This window comes from Limulus polyphemus, unplaced genomic scaffold (genome assembly GCF_000517525.1).
Source record: "Limulus polyphemus unplaced genomic scaffold, Limulus_polyphemus-2.1.2 Scaffold1475, whole genome shotgun sequence".
Taxonomy (NCBI): domain Eukaryota; kingdom Metazoa; phylum Arthropoda; class Merostomata; order Xiphosura; family Limulidae; genus Limulus; species Limulus polyphemus.
Window position 1 is genome coordinate 246666 of NW_013667085.1, and position 21440 is coordinate 268105.

General features: G+C 31.0%; 1 protein-coding gene across 7 annotated transcripts in view; it reads left to right on the plus strand.

Moving 5' to 3' along the window:
• LOC106463758 (membrane-associated guanylate kinase, WW and PDZ domain-containing protein 1-like) overlaps window positions 1-21440 on the plus strand; it is a 117786-nt gene that overhangs the window by 86051 nt on the left and 10295 nt on the right. For 6 of the 7 annotated variants that reach the window (XM_022391343.1, XM_013923821.2, XM_022391345.1 and 3 more), the window contains 8 exons: window positions 647-853; window positions 1083-1164; window positions 3360-4510; window positions 8049-8241; window positions 10936-11061; window positions 12932-13099; window positions 14724-14758; window positions 20672-20842. In XM_022391343.1, the coding sequence (XP_022247051.1) occupies window positions 647-853; window positions 1083-1164; window positions 3360-4510; window positions 8049-8241; window positions 10936-11061; window positions 12932-13099; window positions 14724-14758; window positions 20672-20842 (2133 nt within the window). Of the gene's footprint in view, window positions 1-646; window positions 854-1082; window positions 1165-3359; window positions 4511-8048; window positions 8242-10935; window positions 11062-12931; window positions 13100-14723; window positions 14759-17888; window positions 18017-20671; window positions 20843-21440 lie in introns of all 7 variants that reach the window. The other variant, XR_002611548.1, reaches the window with a different exon arrangement.

Sequence of the window (21440 nt, forward strand, 5' to 3'; positions counted from 1 at the left end):
ATCCCTACTGACCTGTTATTTCTACAATTGGGGTCTTTCTGCTTTTCAGAATACAGAATCGCAGACCCCCATTGCACTCACGTGTCACATGACAATTAAAATGAAGATTGAGAATTTTTTAAATATATTCATTTGAAACTAAGAAATGAAAATTGAAATTATGAATTACATTCTTATGTAATTGTATTGATTAATATTAAAAAATATAATTGTGATTTGAATTTTGAAAGTTGCATTGTAAAATGTAAGATTGTGTTATTAAAAACTGTTATAGCTGTTTATATTCAACCTGTCAATTTTAAGTTATTCCTTAGTTGATTTATTTAAAAATGTGTAATCTATAATGTATTAAGCTTGTGAATTTTAACTAATCCTGTTCCTCTATGTAGTATATAATATGCGTATGTGTAAAGTTTTTCTTGTAATGATGCAAGTTCTATATCACTAAGAAAATTTAGTGTGTAATGTTTTCTGTATGTAGGTTTTTGCTAACTTTGTATCTTGTATATCATTTAAAAAATATTTATAGTGTAGAGTATGCTGACTAGTAGGTTTTTCATATAATCTTTTAAAGTTTAGTGTGAAATATATAATATATTCTATTTTGACTTTTAAAGTTTATCAAAATTTGTATTTGGTATATCAGGTTAAAAAAATTCTGGATTGGCCACGATGTCAGCTGTTACAAGAAGGTGACATTTTAGTTGAAATTAACAATCTGGATGTTCGTGGACTTTCTCATGCTGATGTAGTGCAAGTACTGAAAGAGTGTCCCAGTGGGGATCAGGCTCGCATCACTATGCAGCGAGGAGGGATTGCCTCACCTATTAAGGGAAAGGGGAAGGCATCAAAGGTAAAAAATTTACTGTTAACAGTATCGTCGTCATCATTTTTATATTGTATTAACTGTAATTTTATGAGTAAAGGTTAGGGGAACCTTAATGTATTGTTGATTGTATATTCAGAAGTCAGGTATACAATAGTTTTTGTAGTTAACATTCTCTACTTAACTATGTTCTGATGTTGCTGTTTTTTTTTTATATAGAATTTATTTTAACTCGTTAATCTTGTCTTTTGAACAGATAAAGTCCCCTGATGATCCAAGTGGCATTCGAAAATCAACAACTAGCCCTGCCTCTCACTCCATGCATGCTAATTCTTCACGTAATTCAGTTTTGTAAACTATTTCTAATTAACTAATGTAGTTTCTAGGTACTCAATTAAAATAAAGATCATCAGACTTTGAGTTATTCAAAAAACTAAAAATTCAAACATGAAATGATGAGTAACATTTTTGTAAATGTTGTATAGCCTAACATCGTTTTAAATGTATGGTAAAGTGAATATATAACTATCTTTTGCTGTTTATTCTTAGGATTAAAGAAAATGACTGAGTTCTTTATCAACTGTTTCTTATATTCAGAAAAATAATAATAATTACTAGGGAGTAAACTTGAGCTTTGCATATGAAACATTTATATTTATTTATTGAATATCTTTGAGTAGAAGTTTCAAGATCTTAAATAGTAATTTTTCTGGTTGGTTGTAAAGTTAGAAATGTTTTGGCTTTCACTTATGTATCATGGTTGCATACAGAATCTGGCAGTTGTACCTGAAATTATAACACGACATATCTTTCTCAGTATTTACATCATTGACATATGAATGAATGGGATATTGGAACATGTAGCTGTAAGAGGTATATTAAAATTCATTTCATTTCACAAGAAATATACTGACAGGATATTTAACATACGTGAAATTGGACAATTAGATTATAATTCATTATGTGTATTTTGGGAACAATTCTTTATTTTCAAGGAGTAAAATATCTTAAAATACAAGAAAATTATTTGCTGTTATGTGGGTTTGAGCTGCTGTTTCTATATGTTTTACAGTTTTTGTGCAAAGTTACATAAGAGCTATATGCACATAGTACCTGTTAATAATTTTGAACTGATAGACTGCCAGTTTTAGGCTACTTGTCTGACCAAATTGTGGGATTTTAATGTAACACACTCATGACCTCAAAGGGTAAAGTGCATTTTTAATGTAACAGGATGTGAACCACAGTTCAGGCATGCTAATCACTAGACCATGCCTAGCCCACTATTTTTCTATAATTCATGCAAGATGTAGAGCTATTCTTTGAGCTCAGAACTATATCATGATTTATTTTCAACTGAAAGCAACATAGTTTAAATGATTTTATTTAAAAATCATAATAACAACCTAGTATTTAGCATAAAACATTGAAATAAGAGACTGGTCTGCAAACTTTCTGATTTTTGTATTTGGATCCATTGTGGACCTGATTAATACATTCTGACAAATACATAATATTTTTGACTTTCATAATAAACAGACAAACACCATATTAATTAGTTATAAATTCTGATTGGCACAGATATTACACAAGAAATAGTTTTGAATAAATTGTTGCATGTAAATACAGCTACCCTTTTTTTAGTTATAAGTACCACTTATAATTTACAAATTATTTAATAAATTCAACACAAAAATAGTTTAAAGTCATTGTAACATTACAGTATTGTATGAAATAAATTGTTATAACATATCCATAAGCTGTAGATTTAAGACATAGTTTTCAGAATTAACATCATTAAGAAAAAAGCTTCCAAAAATTTATCATACCCTAAGGTTTTTCAGATACTTGTATCATAATAATGTTTTGTAAGCAACTGTGTCTATTAATCTGGTGTTTCAAGATGAAGGTATTCAAAATTGGAGTTAGGAACCACTTGGTATAAAGTTTCTGTCATATAGCTGTCATTACTCTTGATTTTTGATACTTTCTTTAAACATATTTAATGATGTGATCGGAAAGAACCAAGTAAAACCACTCTCAGCTAGCTTATTCTGCATAATTACCTTAAAATGTACTCCCTTTTTTTTGTTTTTGCTAATCTCTCATTAACACAGCAGTCTGTTACACATTTTCTTGGTCTAAACAACCTATATTTCAGTTATAAATCCATATGCTTATATTTTTCATAAGATTAACCCCCAAACATACTGCTTATTTTGTAACTGATATACACAACTGTGCTCATAAACTAGCTGTTGAATGGCCTGTAATTAAAAGGAAGCACCTCTAATAATCAGTAATAATTATTAAGTATAAAACAAAGGTAAATTATGCTTACAGTTTAGAATATTTATTTAGATAAATGGTGCAGACTTGCAAAAAATTAATAAATTTTGAAAATACATGATATTGTTATGAAAGACAAAAGGTTGTGCTAATATATTTATCAGATGTTTCTTTCGTAACCTGTGGTAAAAATTAATTTACTTTAAACAAATCGATTTAGTTAAGTCATATTGTTTCCATATAGAAGGCCATCTTCCTTCTATTCCTGGAGCATATCGAAGTAAAACTCCAACAGCTGACCTCTACAGTTCCAGAGACAAAGAAGCCATCTCAGTTAACCGACCAAAAACTCCACTAGTTGATACCAGGAACTGGATTAGATCACCAAGCAGTGAAATATCTTCATCCCAGCAAGAATCCTCCAGGTTACCCTCCACTGGTTCAGGAAATGTGCCAAATGTGAGAGGGATTGGTGATACAAGTAATACTTCTTTTGGTAGAAATGAATCTTACTCAGGGTTGTTAAAAGTCATGGATCAGAGTGGCTCATCTAGGGCTATTCCTGAGAAGTCTTGGTATAGTGACCAGAGTCGAGAACCACTTTGGAACTATCACAGCTTCAGGGAGTCTGGAGGTTCAGGCATGAATACAAGTGAGGGAGACAGAAAACAGGAAATGCTTTATGGGTATACATCCCGTGTCAGTGGAGATCTGTACAGAGATATGGGGCCAGCTTTCAGAAATCCCATTTATTCTCATAGTCCTGGTACTCGAAGTGAAAGAACAGAGAATGAGTCTTTCTCTGCTTTGCCATATAATACTAGAACTAACATAGGCTACCTTCATGGTTATGGTGATATAGAAGACTCTTATAGAGACAATCAGGATCTCAATTCTGTACTTAACCACAGTAAATCAAATAATAACAGAGGGGGTTTGGGTTATTCTCCATATGGTACTAGCCATGGTTACAGTAGAACTTTGTATCCAAGCAATGGAAATATTTCAGGAGAATTACCACCTGGAATTAGCCCACATGACCCTTTACAGACTCCTTCTGGTAATGAAATGAGTTCTGTCTACTTAACTCCTCCATCTTCCTACTACATTGCACCAAATAACTCTAGAGCAGGCTCTCAGTATGACAGTCTGACTCGACGGAAACACAGTACGTCTTTTGAACACGAGCAGCCTGCAGCTGTCTCATTGAATCACGTACCAAGAGATTCCAGGTCCACCAATAGTAGCCTCAGTCCTAACCCATATGGCACAATGGGTCCAAGACCACCACCAGTTGGCCGGACCCCTGATTGTCTAGAAATGACTGTAACACTTGTGAGGCAAGAAAGTGGTTTTGGTTTCCGTATTGTTGGAGGGACAGAAGAAGGTTCACAGGTAAGTTTAAATAATTTGTAATTTGAAATCCATTATTTCATTGTTAAATCTCCATTATACTCTTAATGATAAAATGATAAAATTACTATTTGCTTTATAAGGTTATTTTTCTCAGTGGGATAGATATATGGAAAGAAATATCAGAATTGTAAATTAATAAACCAATATTCTTTCTAAATGAGCAGTTGAACAGAATATTCTAATGAACTTTATTTTTCATACTTGCATACTTTATCTTGTACAAACTGTTGCTTATTGCAGGTTTTGATGTGCCCTGACAAGTATGTGTGTATAATGTTGATGGATTTTTAGAGAAGTTTATGATTATTAATGTTTTTATTAGCCCTTGGATACTTTAGAGCTGGCTAAATAGGTCTGTGTACCAATTCATAGAATGTCACATTCCTCATTTGCACTTGTTCTTATCTTGGGAGCCAACTAGAGCTAATGATGCTTGATCGTTAGCATTGGCTACTGTAAATCTGAGGGTCCGTGGTTTGCATTTCATTGTCACAGAATCTGACTTCACACTGTTGGTATATGGGTGGAGCTGGGCAATTAGTGGTATTTGCTATTCAATTAATTGAGGGAATGAAGTCAGCAGCTCAAAATTGATGACAGTATCTTTGTCACAATAAAGGCATGACAAGCAAATTTGGTGGCAGTGGGAATTGAACCCATGATCTTTGAATCACAAAGCCATACTGGTACAAAGCTGAATAAACTTGAAATAAAAAAGCTTATAATGCTGAAACTGAGGTAGAGCACAGTTAGCCTATTATGTATCTTTATATTTAACAACAAATAAGCATAATGACAATATTTTGATTACTTGGATTGTTTGAATAATCAGAAATACTAATTTCAATTAGTTGATTATTTTTTGTGACATTAACTGAATTAATCATAATTTGATTAACTCTCTTGATACAGGCTCGGTCATTTTGACCAACCTTGTAACCACCAGGTAACTGTGAAAGTATCCATACTATAACTTTTAATATGGTATATGTATCTTCATGAAATTTGGTAAGCTTTTAGTAAACATTACAAGTCTTATGTACACCTAAAATCAGATATTTTAATTAAGTATTTTGTACAAAAGATTTGTCCCTGAATATATGTAATCCGAGTGCAAGGTGATTTTCATGTTAAGATCAAAAGTACTTTCCTCCTACAGTTTTCAAATTTCATTTGCATAACCTATAAAACATTCTAAATGAATCTCAAACGTTTTTTTTTTAGTAAACTTTATATTTTATTTATTTTCTCTTCCCTAATTATGCAGATTTGATTGCCCTTGTAACCAACACAAAAAATAAATCTAATTTCCCTTTTGTTTTTCTAGATTGACTGCAAATTGTAACAGAAAATTAGTTGTTTGTCCTAAACAGCTTAAGGCTCGTAACAGTTTACATCTGTTTCTGGGCACAGCATGGCCAGGTTGTTAGGGCCCTTGACTCGCAATCCGAGGGTTGCGGGTTCGAATCTCTGTCCCACTAAACATGCTCACCCTTTCAGCCGTGGGGGCATTATAATGTGATGGTCAATCCTACTATTTGTTGGTAAAAGAGTAGCCTAAGAGTTGGCAGTGGGTGGTGATGACTAGCTGCCTTCCCTCTAGTCTTACACTGCTAAATTAGGGATGGCTAGTGCAGATGGCCCTCATGAAGTTTTGCGTGAAATTCAAAAAAACAAACAAACAAACATCTGTTTCTTCTTAGTTTTGCTTTATTGTCTTTTGAACTGTGACTAACTAATAATATCTCTATACTAGCTATAAATCACACGTGTAATTCCAGTAACTGTATTGCACCACATAATGCAAAACCTGATTTTTTTTTTCCAATAGCTAACCTTTTCTAACCTAATAATTAGGAGCATCTAAAGGAAACAAACAAATTTATCATAGGGGAGAGGTTTATCAAAAATTTGAATTTTATTAGTTATTTACGATATTTAGTATTGAATTTATATCTTCAAAAGGCTATTAGCAACTAAAAATTAACACATTGGTTTGACATGATGCTGATCAGTGATGATCTACCACTCTTGTGTTATGACAAAATGTAATTGTTAACATTTTCAGATCAAAATATTTTTCAAAATGTGTTGTCTGTATTCTCATTTCAGTTACATTTAAGATGTTAGACATAATTAAGACAATTACACAACCAATAGTGATTTAACACTTATTTTTAATATATAACAAAAGATGTTACACCCTTTGGCTTCAGAAGTCTCTTTGAAAAGCATTAGTCAGACTTTCTGACTGGCAGGCACCATTTGTCAAGCAACAAGAAACAAACTAACTCAAAAGCTAGAAATTTGATACTGATCTTGACTTTACTAAGTCCAGAAATTTAGACTTTTATCATGTGGTTACCCACTGATTATGCTGTCATTTGTAGATTATGCTAAAAAAGCTGTAACTATGTAATTGTATTAAATTCAGAGGGCCTTTTTAGTTTGCTGCCTTTTAACCATTTTTCAGTAGAGATTGTCAGTGACCCCCACCCTTATATTTTGTGTATATATTTATATCACTATATTTTGTGCTAATGATTGCTTTCATATGTCAAATCATAGCAAGCATCTTGGACTGCAGTGTAATTTCCATTGCAAAGACTGTTCTCAGGTTCAAAGTGCACTCATCTTAGCATAAAGTTACTGCTAGATCAATACAAACAAATACTATTCAGAGATTAGTTATATATGTGAATAGAAATATGTTACAATGTTTGTAATTGGACATCTGAATGTGTATTGACTAAAGTTTTTTTCGTAGCAGTATTTTAGCTGTATTGTGTGAAAATATTGGGTAGGGTGTTGTGCTAGCTGTGATCATCTTTATTATGAATACAAAGTTTTTCTTATAAGTTTAATCACTAACGAATGAGTTTTTATAAATATGCAGAATGAAAACTGTTTTCACAGATGGATATTTGTTTAAAAAAGCTACTTGTATAATGTTAGAATTGTGAAATCTTGTTAAAGATTTATTTTTTTTAACTACCATGATATGGTATAGAAATCTCTGGAGTAACAGAGATTAAACTTTGAACGTAAAATACATTATATCATTCACATATTGAATACATTATATCAAAATAATATTGGAGCATCATCACATCATTACAATCCATATCACCACATCGGGTAATTTAACTCACTATCTGACAAATTTACATCTTGAAAATAATCCTGCATCATAGTTTCCATTGCAAAAAAGCTCCATCATAAGACTGTTATGTTCAAAGCACACTTTTCCCCCTTTCAGTCTTTTCTTAATCCATCTAGTGTAAAATGGCAACTGTTTCCCATTGCCTGTTTCAACAATATGATCACAGAGAAATCCATTTATTAGACCATTATGTATTTGTATGGAACAGCATGAATACTCATAGAGCCAAATGTTTTATTTTTTATGAAAATGTTGTGTTAGAGGTCTCATACAAAGCAAGTGACTCTAATTGAATTTCAGCTATTGAAACATTCAGCTGTGACATAAATTGAATTATGTTATTTCACTGTGTAGGTATCTATTGGTCATATTGTACCAGGTGGAGCAGCAGATCTAGATGGACGACTTCGTTCAGGTGATGAAATAGTCTCTGTTGACAACCAAGTAGTCCTTAATACGTCACATCATCATGTAGTTCAGTTAATGGGGAATGCTGCACTAAATGGCAGGGTAACATTAGGGCTGAGAAGAAGACACTCGTCTTTAGGTATGATATTGTTTAATTCTGAGGATAAAATTAATTCAAGTTTTATATTGTTTGCAATTCTATTATTCTTAATATTGATAGAATATATATATATATATTTTGTTGTTGTTGACTAAAGTTTAAAATTGGTTCCAAATATTTCTTGGACTCAGGATAATACCAGAAAAGCTTTACACCTTGTACTTGTGAAGGAAGAAATATGATTTTCTACATAATTTCATCATAAAGCCAATTTGATATTGGAAACACAAAACCATACAATATTAGCATGTTTTTTAAAGCATTAAAATAAACTCATCTGATGTAGTATTTTAACTCTTAGCCAAATATTATATTTGAATTATCCATATGTTTTGTTTGTATCGCGAAAATATATAAATATAATATTGCATTTCAATTATACAAATAAATATGATCAAGAATAGCAGTAAGGTTTAACTCAATCACTTCAATATAAAATATAAGTATCATTTTTAGTTTTGCACCTTTATCACTAAGCACGGAAGTGCTTAGTATGTAGGGATGGGCTGGTAAAAAAATGGCAGTTGCATATTATTCATTGCTCATCATAGTCTCAAATTTTTCTTATAAAAAATGTAAGAGACTTATATAAACACCTACTAGGTTTTCAAAAGCTATTAAGACCTTGAGTTTAGCTATAAAACGTCACTTAAGTAGAGAACCTGCGAATAGTGTAACAGCCAAATGTTCTGCTGATTTTTTCTGATTCTGGTATCAGAAGGGCTAGCTCAACAAAGCTTGAAGTTGTTACCATGATTTACACACCAAAATGTTGCATCTTAACTTTGGGAGTGCAAAAGTATTGTAACATTTCACTAACTTCAACACATGATATCCATCAAGACAACTCATCATTTCAGGCTAAAACTGCTGCCTTCATAGTAGTGGGCTTTGATTATAAAATATTCATTGGTATTGTTTAAAAAAGACGAGAAAAAAGTAATAAAAAAAGGATGATGTAGGGATGGAAGTGCCAAAAAAGTACAGAAACAAGAAAGTACACAAAAACATACAAAAATCCCTACATAAGTAGTCACTGAGTCTATGTACAAGCATATGATAATTAGCCATTATAAAACTTTATAGCATTATTATTCAGTTTAAATGCTTTAAATCAAACCTGAATTCATGCAAATGAAAGGAATTCAACGTATAGTTGTAGATAAAAGTTTTTCTTGGAAAGATCTTGCTATGCTTGTAGGGATTTGTGTATGGTTTTGTGTATTCATCCATACCTTGTTTCTGTACTTTTTGACATTTCAGTCCCCTACATCTTCCTTATTTTTTCAAATTTTTGGAATTACTTATCACATAATAGTTGAAGAATATTTAGAGTGATGTCCAAATATGAGAATTTGTGGAACTTCACATATTTATAAAATCCCAATTTAAGTATGAATATTTTGAAAAGCAAGTACAGCTTTTCACTATTAGCATACATGCAGAAAAATTGATTTTGATATAAAGTACTTATTTATACATAATGTATGTTTATTTGTGAAGACTTCAGTGTAAACTTTGCAAAAAGCCCTCTAAACAATTTTTGTCCTAAGTATTGTAAAATGGTAAAAATTTGACATAAGGTAATACTTGCAGTTAAAAATTAGAAATTAATCTATACTTTTACCAGTGTGTACTTTTTTCTTAAAACTGAAAATACAGTAACTGTTTTTTTTTCATTATTAGTGTTTTATTGTAAACATTACTGTAACAGGTTAAATTTTTTTTTCTAAATTTAGAATTAATCTATGGGCTTTTAATCTAAAGTAGGGCACACATATGTGAAAAAGTATAAAGAGGTCAAAGCTGTTTGTCATAAATTGCCCAAGATGTTTATCAGTCTCAACAATCGTATTTTAATTACACTTTTATTGGAAAAATGATGCATTAATTGTGCATGTATATCAATAACAACAATTGGATGTATTATGTGAAATATAAATAATTATGAATTTAGCTTTAATGTTGATGCAAGTGAAATAGGTAAATTTATGGTTTTATTTGCTGCACGTTGGTTTAAGTAATGGTGGTATAAAAGTGTTTGACTGAATAAGCTTGTTACCATTTTGAAAACCACTTTAACTGCTAGAACTGGCACATTTAACCATACATTTCCATAAAACACAAACAACAACCAATTAGAATGACCTGCATGTAACTTGTACAATCTGAGATTCTGACTCCTATATCTTTCAGTTAAAGTTAAGGTCTGGGATTTACTCAGGACACCACCTGGATGACAATAATGAATGATTATAAAAATTGATTGTCATGTTACACAAGCTACATTTGCAAACAAACAAACTTATCTTTACCCAAGTATTCAATTAATTGTTAATCTACATTAAATTTGTCTCAAAATCAAATTCAACCAGCAGAGTTATTTTATCATAAATTAAGAGATGTTGGTGTGCTGTTTGTTCTTGCATTGATTTTATTAAATTAATAAATTGATCAGGTCAAATTTATTTTAAAAACAAGACAAACAACTGATCTGATCATGGTATGGAAATGTTGTCACTTTGTTGTTAATACAGTAGTTTATCAATATTTTGTTGCAATAGAACAAAACTGCATTTTTATTGTTTAATGTTGATCTATGATGTTCTGATGCTAAGTGAATGTGAATATACATATGATGTAATTTGTATTTTTATCTTTTTTTTCTGTCAGATCCCTTAAACCACCACAAATCAACTGAAAACATATATCCATATGACATAACAGTGAAAAGAAAGGAGAATGAAGGATTTGGATTTGTCATAATATCTTCAGTTAGCAAAGCAGGATCAACAATAGGTAGGGTTTGTTTCCTTTTAAACAAGACAGAGTTAATGATTGACAGGCTTTTAGTCTTCTGTGAGCATTGCATGGCTAAGAATATATACATTTTCACTCCCATGTAATACAGATAAGGTTAACAGTAGATGGCAATATATCCTCTGTTAGCATTGTTAATGGTATTTAGGCCTTATGTTATTTATGAGCAAAGTAGAGTTAACATTAGTTAAGTTGTATATCCTCTGTGTAAAATGCAAATTTAAGAGTAAACATAAAATACTTTACTTTCACTGTAAGCAGTGTATAATTATTTTATTTATTTTGTTTTGAAAATAATGAGGGTTAGTTTTCAAATATTAGAATTTGTTTTTGAAAGTTCTGTTATTCTGTATTAAAAAGTTTGTTGTATTTCACTAATTAAATATTGTGTTATAACATATAGGTTAAAGTTGTAAGGTTTACGTAAAGGCCTTTTTTCAAGATAGTTAACTCTTGAATTACAAACAAAATTTGGGAACATAGTACTTTACTTTTAATTGACAGAAATTTAGGTTTGAAAGACTTTTAGGATTTAACAAAGAAAAGCCTGAAAGCCAACCTGAGTCATTCAGATACTCTTGTTTCTCTTCTCCCCATGTGTGTTTAAAGAAAAGTGAAAATTTTGAATCATAGAACATTCATGATGAATTGGCTTACGACATCTGAGCCAAATGGGTATTTGTTTTACTCATGGCAGTTTCTATGTGGTCAAGTGTGCCGAGTTGAAGACAAGAAGGGAGTGAGAGCACTTGATGGTGTTATGACGTGGTCAGTAGGCGTGGGGAGTAAATCATTGTTGTGAAGAAGCTTGGTAATGTCATTGAGGCTGCCTGTAGTGAAGAGAAGGGAATTGGAGCAAGGCTGGATCTTCGAGCGATGAGTTCGGGGTTCAAACTGTGACCAAGTATACCTGAGGGGTGGAAGAGAGATCTAGTGGATCAACATGAGGTTATGGTGGGATGGGAAACTTGAGTTTGAGTTGAAATTTAATGAATGGTACCTTTTCAGGGCAGCGTAGGCTGTGACCTTATGCCACATTTCAGTTATGGGTGGGAAAAACCAGAGTGCCCAGAGAAAAACTTGCTTTCACTGCTTGGGTACCAAATATTCTACAACAACAGGATGGTCCAGTGCTTATGGGAGTTATATGCTGGTAGACCACTGGAAATATAGTAAAACTGGAGAGGAGGCTTTAACTGTGATATTGTACACTTTTTTGAGATATTGATATAAGTTTTATTTGTAATTTGTTTTTAATATCTTTCATATTTCTGAGACTGCACACCTTTAACTACAAACATGTGTGTGTGTGTATAATGCTTACTTGAACATTGTTTTTTAATATTGTAGTGTTGACGAGTATTTGGCCAAAATTTTTAAATGAGTGTTGTTTTGCAAGACCTGAAAAAAAACCTGGGATAAATGATAATAAAGAATAAGCTGACATGTCTAAATGAAAGGTTTTACTAGTTCATTTTATGTGACGATTCAAGTAGATTCCCTTCATCAGACAGTAAAGACTGTGTTAAAATGGAACTAAGCTCAGAAATAAACTATTATTTCTGAGCCTAATTCTATTGTAACACAGTCTTTACTGTCTGATGAAGGATGTTTGCTTGAAATGTCACAAAATAAACTAAAAAGTTTTCATTTAGATGTATCAGCTTATTCTTTATTATATAATTTATTGAGTATTTGACCTTAACTAAAATTCCCCTTTGTTTTGCTATTTGAATCTGATGGATTGGTTTTTATAACCTTTCTTTAAGAATACAATTAGATCATTAAAAGATTGTTTTTGAAAAGTAAATCATTGTCAAAACAGTAATTGCATCGTTACTTCTTATAGGTAGGATTATTGAAGGAAGTCCAGCTGAACGTTGTGTCCAACTCCATGTTGGAGACCGCATATTAGCTGTGAATGGCATAAGCATCTTAAACATGCATCATGGTGAGATTGTGAATCTGATTAAAGATTCTGGATACTCTGTTGTTCTCACCATTGGTCCTCCTCAAGGTATTGGATTTTGACATTGTCCTGAATTCTAAAATTATTAAGTTTAATTTTCTGATCAGTGAATGATGTATTGAACAGTAATGTCTAAAAACTGATTCCTGATGATAGATAGCAGTAAGTAGTGTACTTGATCTAATGTATTGTTTGGAAATAGATGACTACCGCGTCTAGCAGTGGTTTGACCAATATAGAGCTCCATCACTTGAATTCTCTGTAATTGTCTGAGACAAAAAAACAGGACCTTAGATCATGCTACTTAAAATGAGTGTTCCATCAGCTATGTATCAACAATTAACCCTTTCTGCATGGGCTGACATATTTTGCATTACCTTGACTGGGGAAGGACATTTATGTAAAAATGTACGTTAACTCTGAGCATTCCTCACAAAAACTCATAAGATTTTGTTAAAGTTTATAAGTATTTTGTACACAAGGAATGACATTATTTTAATTATGTTTTTCTATTAAAAATGTTATTTATCTATAGTTAGTTACATGCACTCAAATTGTGAATAGTTCGAGTGTAAGGTCATTTTCATTTTCAGTATTAAAATACTTCATCTTATAATTTTCATAAACTCTAGAAATTCCTAAATGAATATCAAAAGTTTTTTAAGGTAAATGTTTATATTTTATTTTCTATTTTCTCTACCATATCACTGACTCTTAACTATTATCATCAGTGTACAATGCAATGAAATGATTAAAATTAAGAAATAGAAAAAAGTACATAGCTTTTAATTTTTTTGTAGAATATCTTTAAAGATATTTTTTGGTTATATTCGTAATTTCAGATCATTTCCTTTTCACATATCGTTAACTTTTAATGGTTTACTTTCCTTTCTTGTCCTTTACAATTTATTATAACTGTATCTCTAACTATAACATATTTAGGTAAGAAATAACCATAAGTGCTATTGTTGATCAAGCAGCCATGTATCAGTGGTTGACAAAATTTATTACGTGTTTCAACTGCATTCTTTCAGAGAACTTTGAAATGTACGAGTCAAAAGGTTATGTAAATGTCTTATAGTCTAGCTTGTTGGTCACGTGACAATACATCTGACATTTTAAGTTGTTTTTTTAAAGATTTCTTTTGAAATAAAGGACTTGAAACTTTGATAACATACAACTTCAAATCATAACATACATTATGTTAATTTCGTTCATATACATTGATAGTAAAGGTGTTTAATCAAATTTGGAATTTAACACTGACTTGTGCAGTAAAGTGTTTAAAGGGGGTACCCATTGTGAAAGGGTTAATAGAAATTGTCAGATAGTTCAGAGACCTGCAGTAGTTACCAACTTTATGTGTGGAGATATCATGAAAAGTTTTATTTTCTTGAACAGTAATGATAACTTGACTTAAACTTTCAGTTGCAAAAGAAATATTTGAGTGATTCTCTTTTATTTTTCTTCTAAAATTATTCTTTTTTTATCTGTATATATTTGTTTCCTTCCATTAGTATTTTCTAAATTAGTATGGGTTTTTATTTTTTTTAAAAAAGTGTATAAAATGTGTTGCTCAATCCCAACTAATGTTCATTTTTGGTACTTATTTGTATTTAACATGCTTTGAGGAAAAGGAAAAAAGTCAGTTTGATTTAACTCTGTCTTACAGATGACACTTCCAGCACAGCATCAACTTCACATAGGGTACGTAAAATGTATTTATGGGCAAAACTTTTGTTTCTATAGGGTATTTTTTTGATATGATTTTCTAATACACACACACACTTTCTTTCTCTATAAAAGTTATATACACCCCAACTAGGATATATTTATTTACTTTTATTTTACTACATAAATCATCTTTGTCTTAGATGAAAATGTAATTTTTTGTCAGCTAATTTATGTTTTGCTTTAAAGGTTCCTAAAAAACAGTTTAATTATACATTTACAAGAAATAATATTTTGTGTGTGTACATGGAATTTGTTCACCTGTGTACTTATTGCATTGTTTAACATACCACTGACTTGTGTGGAGTAGACCATCATACATTAGAAGTGCTCAGTAGAAGCTATCTTCAGATAGTGGAAGGTTTGTTAATAAAAACAGTAAAAGTTTTAGTTAAACATAGCTTGATTTTTTTCTTCTATCAATCAAGTGTATGTAGCTTATGATATATGCTAAAATATATAATTAAATAAATTATATGCTTATTAGATGTTATCTAAGATGATGGAAGCCTATTATTAATAATGGAAGCAGTATTATTTAAATGTATTAGGGGATTTTTGATTAGTTCAGTATGTGTTAATGAAATATGCTTGGCAGAATGTTAGCTACAAATATTGAACTTCTATTGGATACATTTGCATCACATTTTAAGAATATGAGCATTATACTAGTTTTTAAGCTTTAAATATTCACAAGGAGTTTTGTGACATATCTATATTTAGGATTTTGTCTATTTATAAAATATTTAGTTATTAGAAAAACCAAATTAAGACTAATTATTTGTCACTTGTATGAAAGAGTAAATTTTTTGGTATGTTGTTGAGACAATTTTCCTTTATTTCATTTTCAAGTTTATTTCAAGCCTTTAATTTGAAAAATAAATGTTGTGCTGCTTTGTTGTTACTGTTGTGCTAAGATAAAATTGTCCTGCTTCAACTTTTTATTAAAAAACTACTGCAAACTTACAAATTATTAAAATTTCTTTGCCTTATTTTGATCAGTATGCAACTCAGCTTTTGTAAGAATTGGCTTTTATTGCTGCTTACCTAGGCCTTCCTAAAGTTGCAGATATACCTTTATGCTGCAGTGTCTTCCTTTAACTCCCTCTACACAGGCTCGGTTAGATTGACCAACCACGTGACTACTTTATACTCATTTAAAGTTGTTATAGTTCTGATACTACAAACTTTTAATATTGTACGTGTACCTTCACAAAATTTGGCATACTTTCAGTAAACATTACAAGTCTTTCCTATACAAAAAAAATCAGATTTGTTCGTGAATATATTGATTATTTTTTTTATTAGTCCAAGTGCAAAGAGATTTTCATATTAAGATTAAAAATGCTTAATCCTTAAAACCTCCTAAATACATTTCAAACGTTTGTTTTCAGTAAAATTTCATGTTATTTTCTCTACTATAACTCTATACAAGGTTGGTCAATTGGACTGACCTCATATCTACCAAAATAAATCTAAATTACCCTTTTTCTTTCTAGAATGACTTCAAATTGTAACATGAAACTACATTTGTTTATCCTGAGTAGCTTTAAACTCTTAACAGTATATATATCTATTTATGCTTAAATTTTATTGTTTTATTGCCCTTTGAACCATGTCTAACTGCTATTTGCTTCATTATAAGTTGTAGGTCACTTGGGGAAAGTGGGGCTAACTGTAAGGTATCAAATTACATTACCCACAAGCTACTCTGAGTTGCTTGTGTGTATGCCTTGTGAAAAATGTTTATTATAGTATTATTATTATTTTGCCTAATTTACCTAACTAACTTAGAGATTCCTATTTTTACATTTTATTTACTTTTATAATAATAAATAAAGAATACACATGAAAAACATCCAAACTTACATGGACCTTCTTTTTCTTTTTTTTTTGCTGTCGGCAGTCAATGACATTTAACCCTACTTTTTTTACACTAATGGTAGTAGTGCACTAAATAATTTTGATTTAATTAAATAATGCACCAAACAACATAGAATAAAAACATGCAAAAAGCAGACAATGTCTCATAATTATCACAATTTGTCTAACTATGTGACAAGAGCTGTTACAAATTCATTCAAGCTACTCTGTGTTTCTCATGGGAACAAAACATGTACTAAAAGAGAAATTAAAAACTGTTCAGAAAATAATATAATACATCATGTGATAGATGAAACCCTTGGCTTTCTATTGGTTATAAATAATTTTATATTAAATGTAAGAGAAAACTATTAATAAATCCTGAAAGAGAGGATGTGACAGATGGGTGTAGCAAGAGAGGTTTGATTTTTTATTTGATGGCTCTGTAACCAAATAAGATTGAAGGCTATAAAATTAAGCTCTGTCTAAGCAATGACCATTTTATAGTGAGTAATTTGAATTAAATTTCATACTTATTGGAGGGGTGGTGAATAAATTAGAGAAGAGGGGGATGCCTAGAGAAAAAAATGTTGCATTTCTCACATTAGGAGAAATTCAGGATTTTTTAAAAATATTCTCTTATAAAATTAAGAACTTAAAACTTATGTAGTATTAAAATAATGATTATTTACTATGGTTTTATGCTATACTAATTGGTATAACATGGACAAAAAAGTAGTTTAAATATATTTGGAATGTAAGTCACTAAAAACCTTGTGATCAGTAAAGAATGTCCATTCAGAGAGGGTTAAATTCTGGTTTTTATTACTAAAATTAGTTAACTGATCCATAACAGGAATTATGTTTGTTCATTAAATCATGATCTTGCATAAATATACAAGTTGAGAAACTGGCTTTATAAATCACATTCCGAGTTATGTTATGACAGATTTCAAATTTAATACATGTCTATAGGTTCAAACACTGTTTGTTTTATTTTCTGAAAAGTATATTAAGACTTCCTGATGCATTAGATTTGATAGTAAGAAAGCTTATCATCTCTCTCTTTTGTATTTAGATAAATCTATAACAGTATTATCTATCAATACTTCAACATTTATTCTTTTTCTAACCTTTCATTTTCATATATTTTATATTTAATACAACTTTACTAATAATTTTACATTCTCACACCAACTTCCTTGTTGTCATCTCTCTACTGTGCTTTGTTTCCTGGCATCAGAGCTCTAGAACATCTTTGCTTCATGTCACAGCTGTTCCAATGCTCCCACTGACTGATCCTGATTTTTCACAAAGGGTTTATGACACTCAGACTCTGCATTCATCCTCTTCTGTTGATTCTCAGTACAGGTCTGTTATTCTCATGTTTCATCATTTTTTCGTACCTCCTATATACCTTCTTATTGCTGTACCAAAAAGTATTATTACCTGTACGCATGCACAGCTGTTGGTAGTCTCTTTTTTTTAATTTTGTTTGCTTTTGCATAATGTTTTTCCATTAACTCTATCAAAAAACTAGATAAAAAAAAGAATATATTTTCTTTTCAAGTCTGTTTCAGAACAGTTCTTGAATATTTGTTTTCAAGGTATGGGTTTACTTACATTTCTTTTCTTTTTGTCTAATGAACTGTGAAACAGTCAGAACTCCGAATCCTTAGTCTATATGCTTTGGTTCTAGTTAGTCCTGAAAATAAACTTTTTTTTTCTCAATATTGATACTTTTTTTAAATGTTTGATACATATTTTTTAATTTATACAAAATTGTTAGTAGAAAAAAAAAACTGGTTGAAGGGGAAAAAAGCTTATATTAAGCACTGCAAACAGTGCTGCCGAATGTTTCTTCTTGCACATCTGAGAAGGAAAGAATGCTAGTTATCGTGACTCTTGACTCTATTATTGGAATATTCAATTCTAGTCATAGGAAATATTAAAGGTGTCCCCCTTTATTTATTTCCAGCACTGTAAATAATTTTAGACTATTACTGACCTTGTAGTTGCTTATCATTCAGAAATAACCTTAAATTTCTGCTGCATGTTTTTCAAGAATTCAAATAAAAGTAAAAAGAAACTAATAATCCTTGAAAAAAAACAAAGTATTTAACATTGATTTGGACATACTTATTAACGGTAAAATGAAAATGTCACAGAAAAAGCTTTGTTTTTCCTTTACTTATCATTAGATGAAATTATTGGTATCCTAAAAAATATGCTTACAAAAATACATCGCATTAAATAGAGATCAAATTGATATTTACCATTGTATAATTTCTTTGAGAATGCTAACATTTATAATCATCTTCTTACTGTAATGAACATAGCATGTATGTAACTAAAACTTCTGTACCATCTATTGAAATGGCACCACAAACAAAATTCCATAAAAAAATTTCATACTTTGGGTATTCAAAATTCAGACAGTTAGAAAAATAGTTGTGGTATGTACAACAACCATTTCTTTATATTTGAACACAATTTTAAATAAAAGTACTCTCTTCACGACATAAACACAACTTTCACTAGGACTGTACTTGAGGGTTTGATTATATCTTTATTGATGTAGTACTGAGAAATTGGAGTTCTTAAAAAACTATTTTTTTTTAAAAAAGGGTACCACTTTTAATATATAAAAACATTACAGTTTATATCAGTAAAATTTATGAAAAGTTTGAGCTTTGTGCATTGAACCATTTTGATGCAATGAATTGCATATGGCTAAAGATCACAATCCAAACACTTTTCCCATGCAGTACTTCCCAGAAAAAAATCTTTTTTTTTAGAAAATGTTCACTTTTTTACAATTTTCTTAAATGAGGCATTAATACTACAATTAGTAATTAATAGCACAAATAGCTGGCCATAGGGTGATGATTCTGCTAGTCTGTATAATCTAGATAATCCAATTTTTTTATTTTATTCTGTAATTACTGGCAGTAATGATAATAAATTAATGTTTAGGTACATTTGAAATACACATCACACACAAACAGATCTTTTTTTTCACAGTTCCTTAATACTTGTATTCACTATAAAAACTTATTGGCTGCTTGAATGCAGTATGTTTTGAAAACGTCATCTAAATGGAGATAACATTCTCATTAATCTTGCATTTGGGGAATTGATGCAATGATAGTGGTTAGAAAAATAATGGGGTGTGCATTACACTCCTGTTACCATTGTTATAGTTTTTGAACTTTGCAGCAGTCTTGTGTGGTCTGACTAATTCATCCTTGATTAACTGTTTAGTTAACTAAGACCAATAATTTCTTGTTGTTGCTGTTGTGCTTTCTTTCTTTTGTGCTAATGTCGGAACAGATTTAAGGCACCTAACTAGAGACTGTGGCCACATCTCTTTTTGCTGCACATAGGTGGTGACAATCTGATAGGTTAGCTTTCTCTAACTGTTCTCTCACTGGTTGTTATCTTGAGTCCTTTCAGGTAAACACCCTAGATATTTTTATATCATATGTAGTTAGAAGAAACTGAACTTTGTTGATGCCAGTTTTTCAACATAGTTCATTTTGTTTATCTGATTTACAGTCTTAAAATATCAAATATTTAAACTGATATTTTATATTCATTATGTTTCAGTATCAAAATATAAACAATGAAAGCATGGTATCTCATGAGTTTATAATCTGAGGTTCTTTATGTAATTGGTTAGTAATGTTAGAATAACGCATTAACTTATAAACTTGAAGTTGATAGGAAAGTTGTTGAGTGGATGAGAATAGTATGATTAATCACTGATAGCCATGTGTGTTCAATTTGGAATTCATCTAACAACAGGCATGTAATTGCTTGATTATGTTGAGAATTTTTATTCCAACAGACCTTTCTTAATGTGTAGTGAGCCAAGTTTACATACCCTTTCTTGTGTTGTGTAATTGGTCTGTAAAATTAGTATGATAATCAAACATGCTGGAAACCAATGGTCTGTATGACTGCACTGTGATTTGCATGTAGCTTTAAATCTTTAGAATAAATGAAATATGTTTTACTTAACAGGGGGAGGAACACTCAACTGACCAAGATGTTCAGTACTATTCCGTAGAGCTTCATCGAGGGACTCGGGGGTTTGGCTTCAGTATCCGGGGTGGTAAAGAGTTTCAGAACATGCCTCTCTTTGTGCTTAGGATAGCAGAAAATGGTCCAGCACATCAGGATAACAGGTTACAGGTAAGAAACTATTCAAAACAAATGGTATCTAAGATACCAGATTACAAGTAAACAACCATCCAAACTAGCATATGTTTCAGTACATCAAGATAGCAAGTTACATATAAGCAACAACTCAAACTAACAAACAATCTAGCACATTGAATCAAGGTTACAGGTAAGCAGCTATCCAAACTGTCAAATGATCTAGCACATCATGTAATGGGTTACAGGTTAGCAACTGTACAAACTAACGAACAATCTAGCACATTGAATCAAGGTTACAGGTAAGCAGCTATCCAAACTGACAAATGATCAAGCACATCATGTAACAGGTTAGCAACTGTACAAACTAACAAACAATCTAGCACATCGAATCAAGGTAACAGGTTACAGGTAAGCAGCTATCCAAACTGACAAATGATCCAGCACATCATGTTACAGGTTAGCAACTGCACAAACTAACAAACGGTCCAGCACATCAAGATAACAGATTACAGGTTAGCAACTGTACAAACTAACAAACAGTCCAGCACATTAAGATAACAGAATACAGGTGCTTAATCAAAACTTTAAAATGGTTCAACATGTCAAGGTAACAGATTGCAGATAATCAACT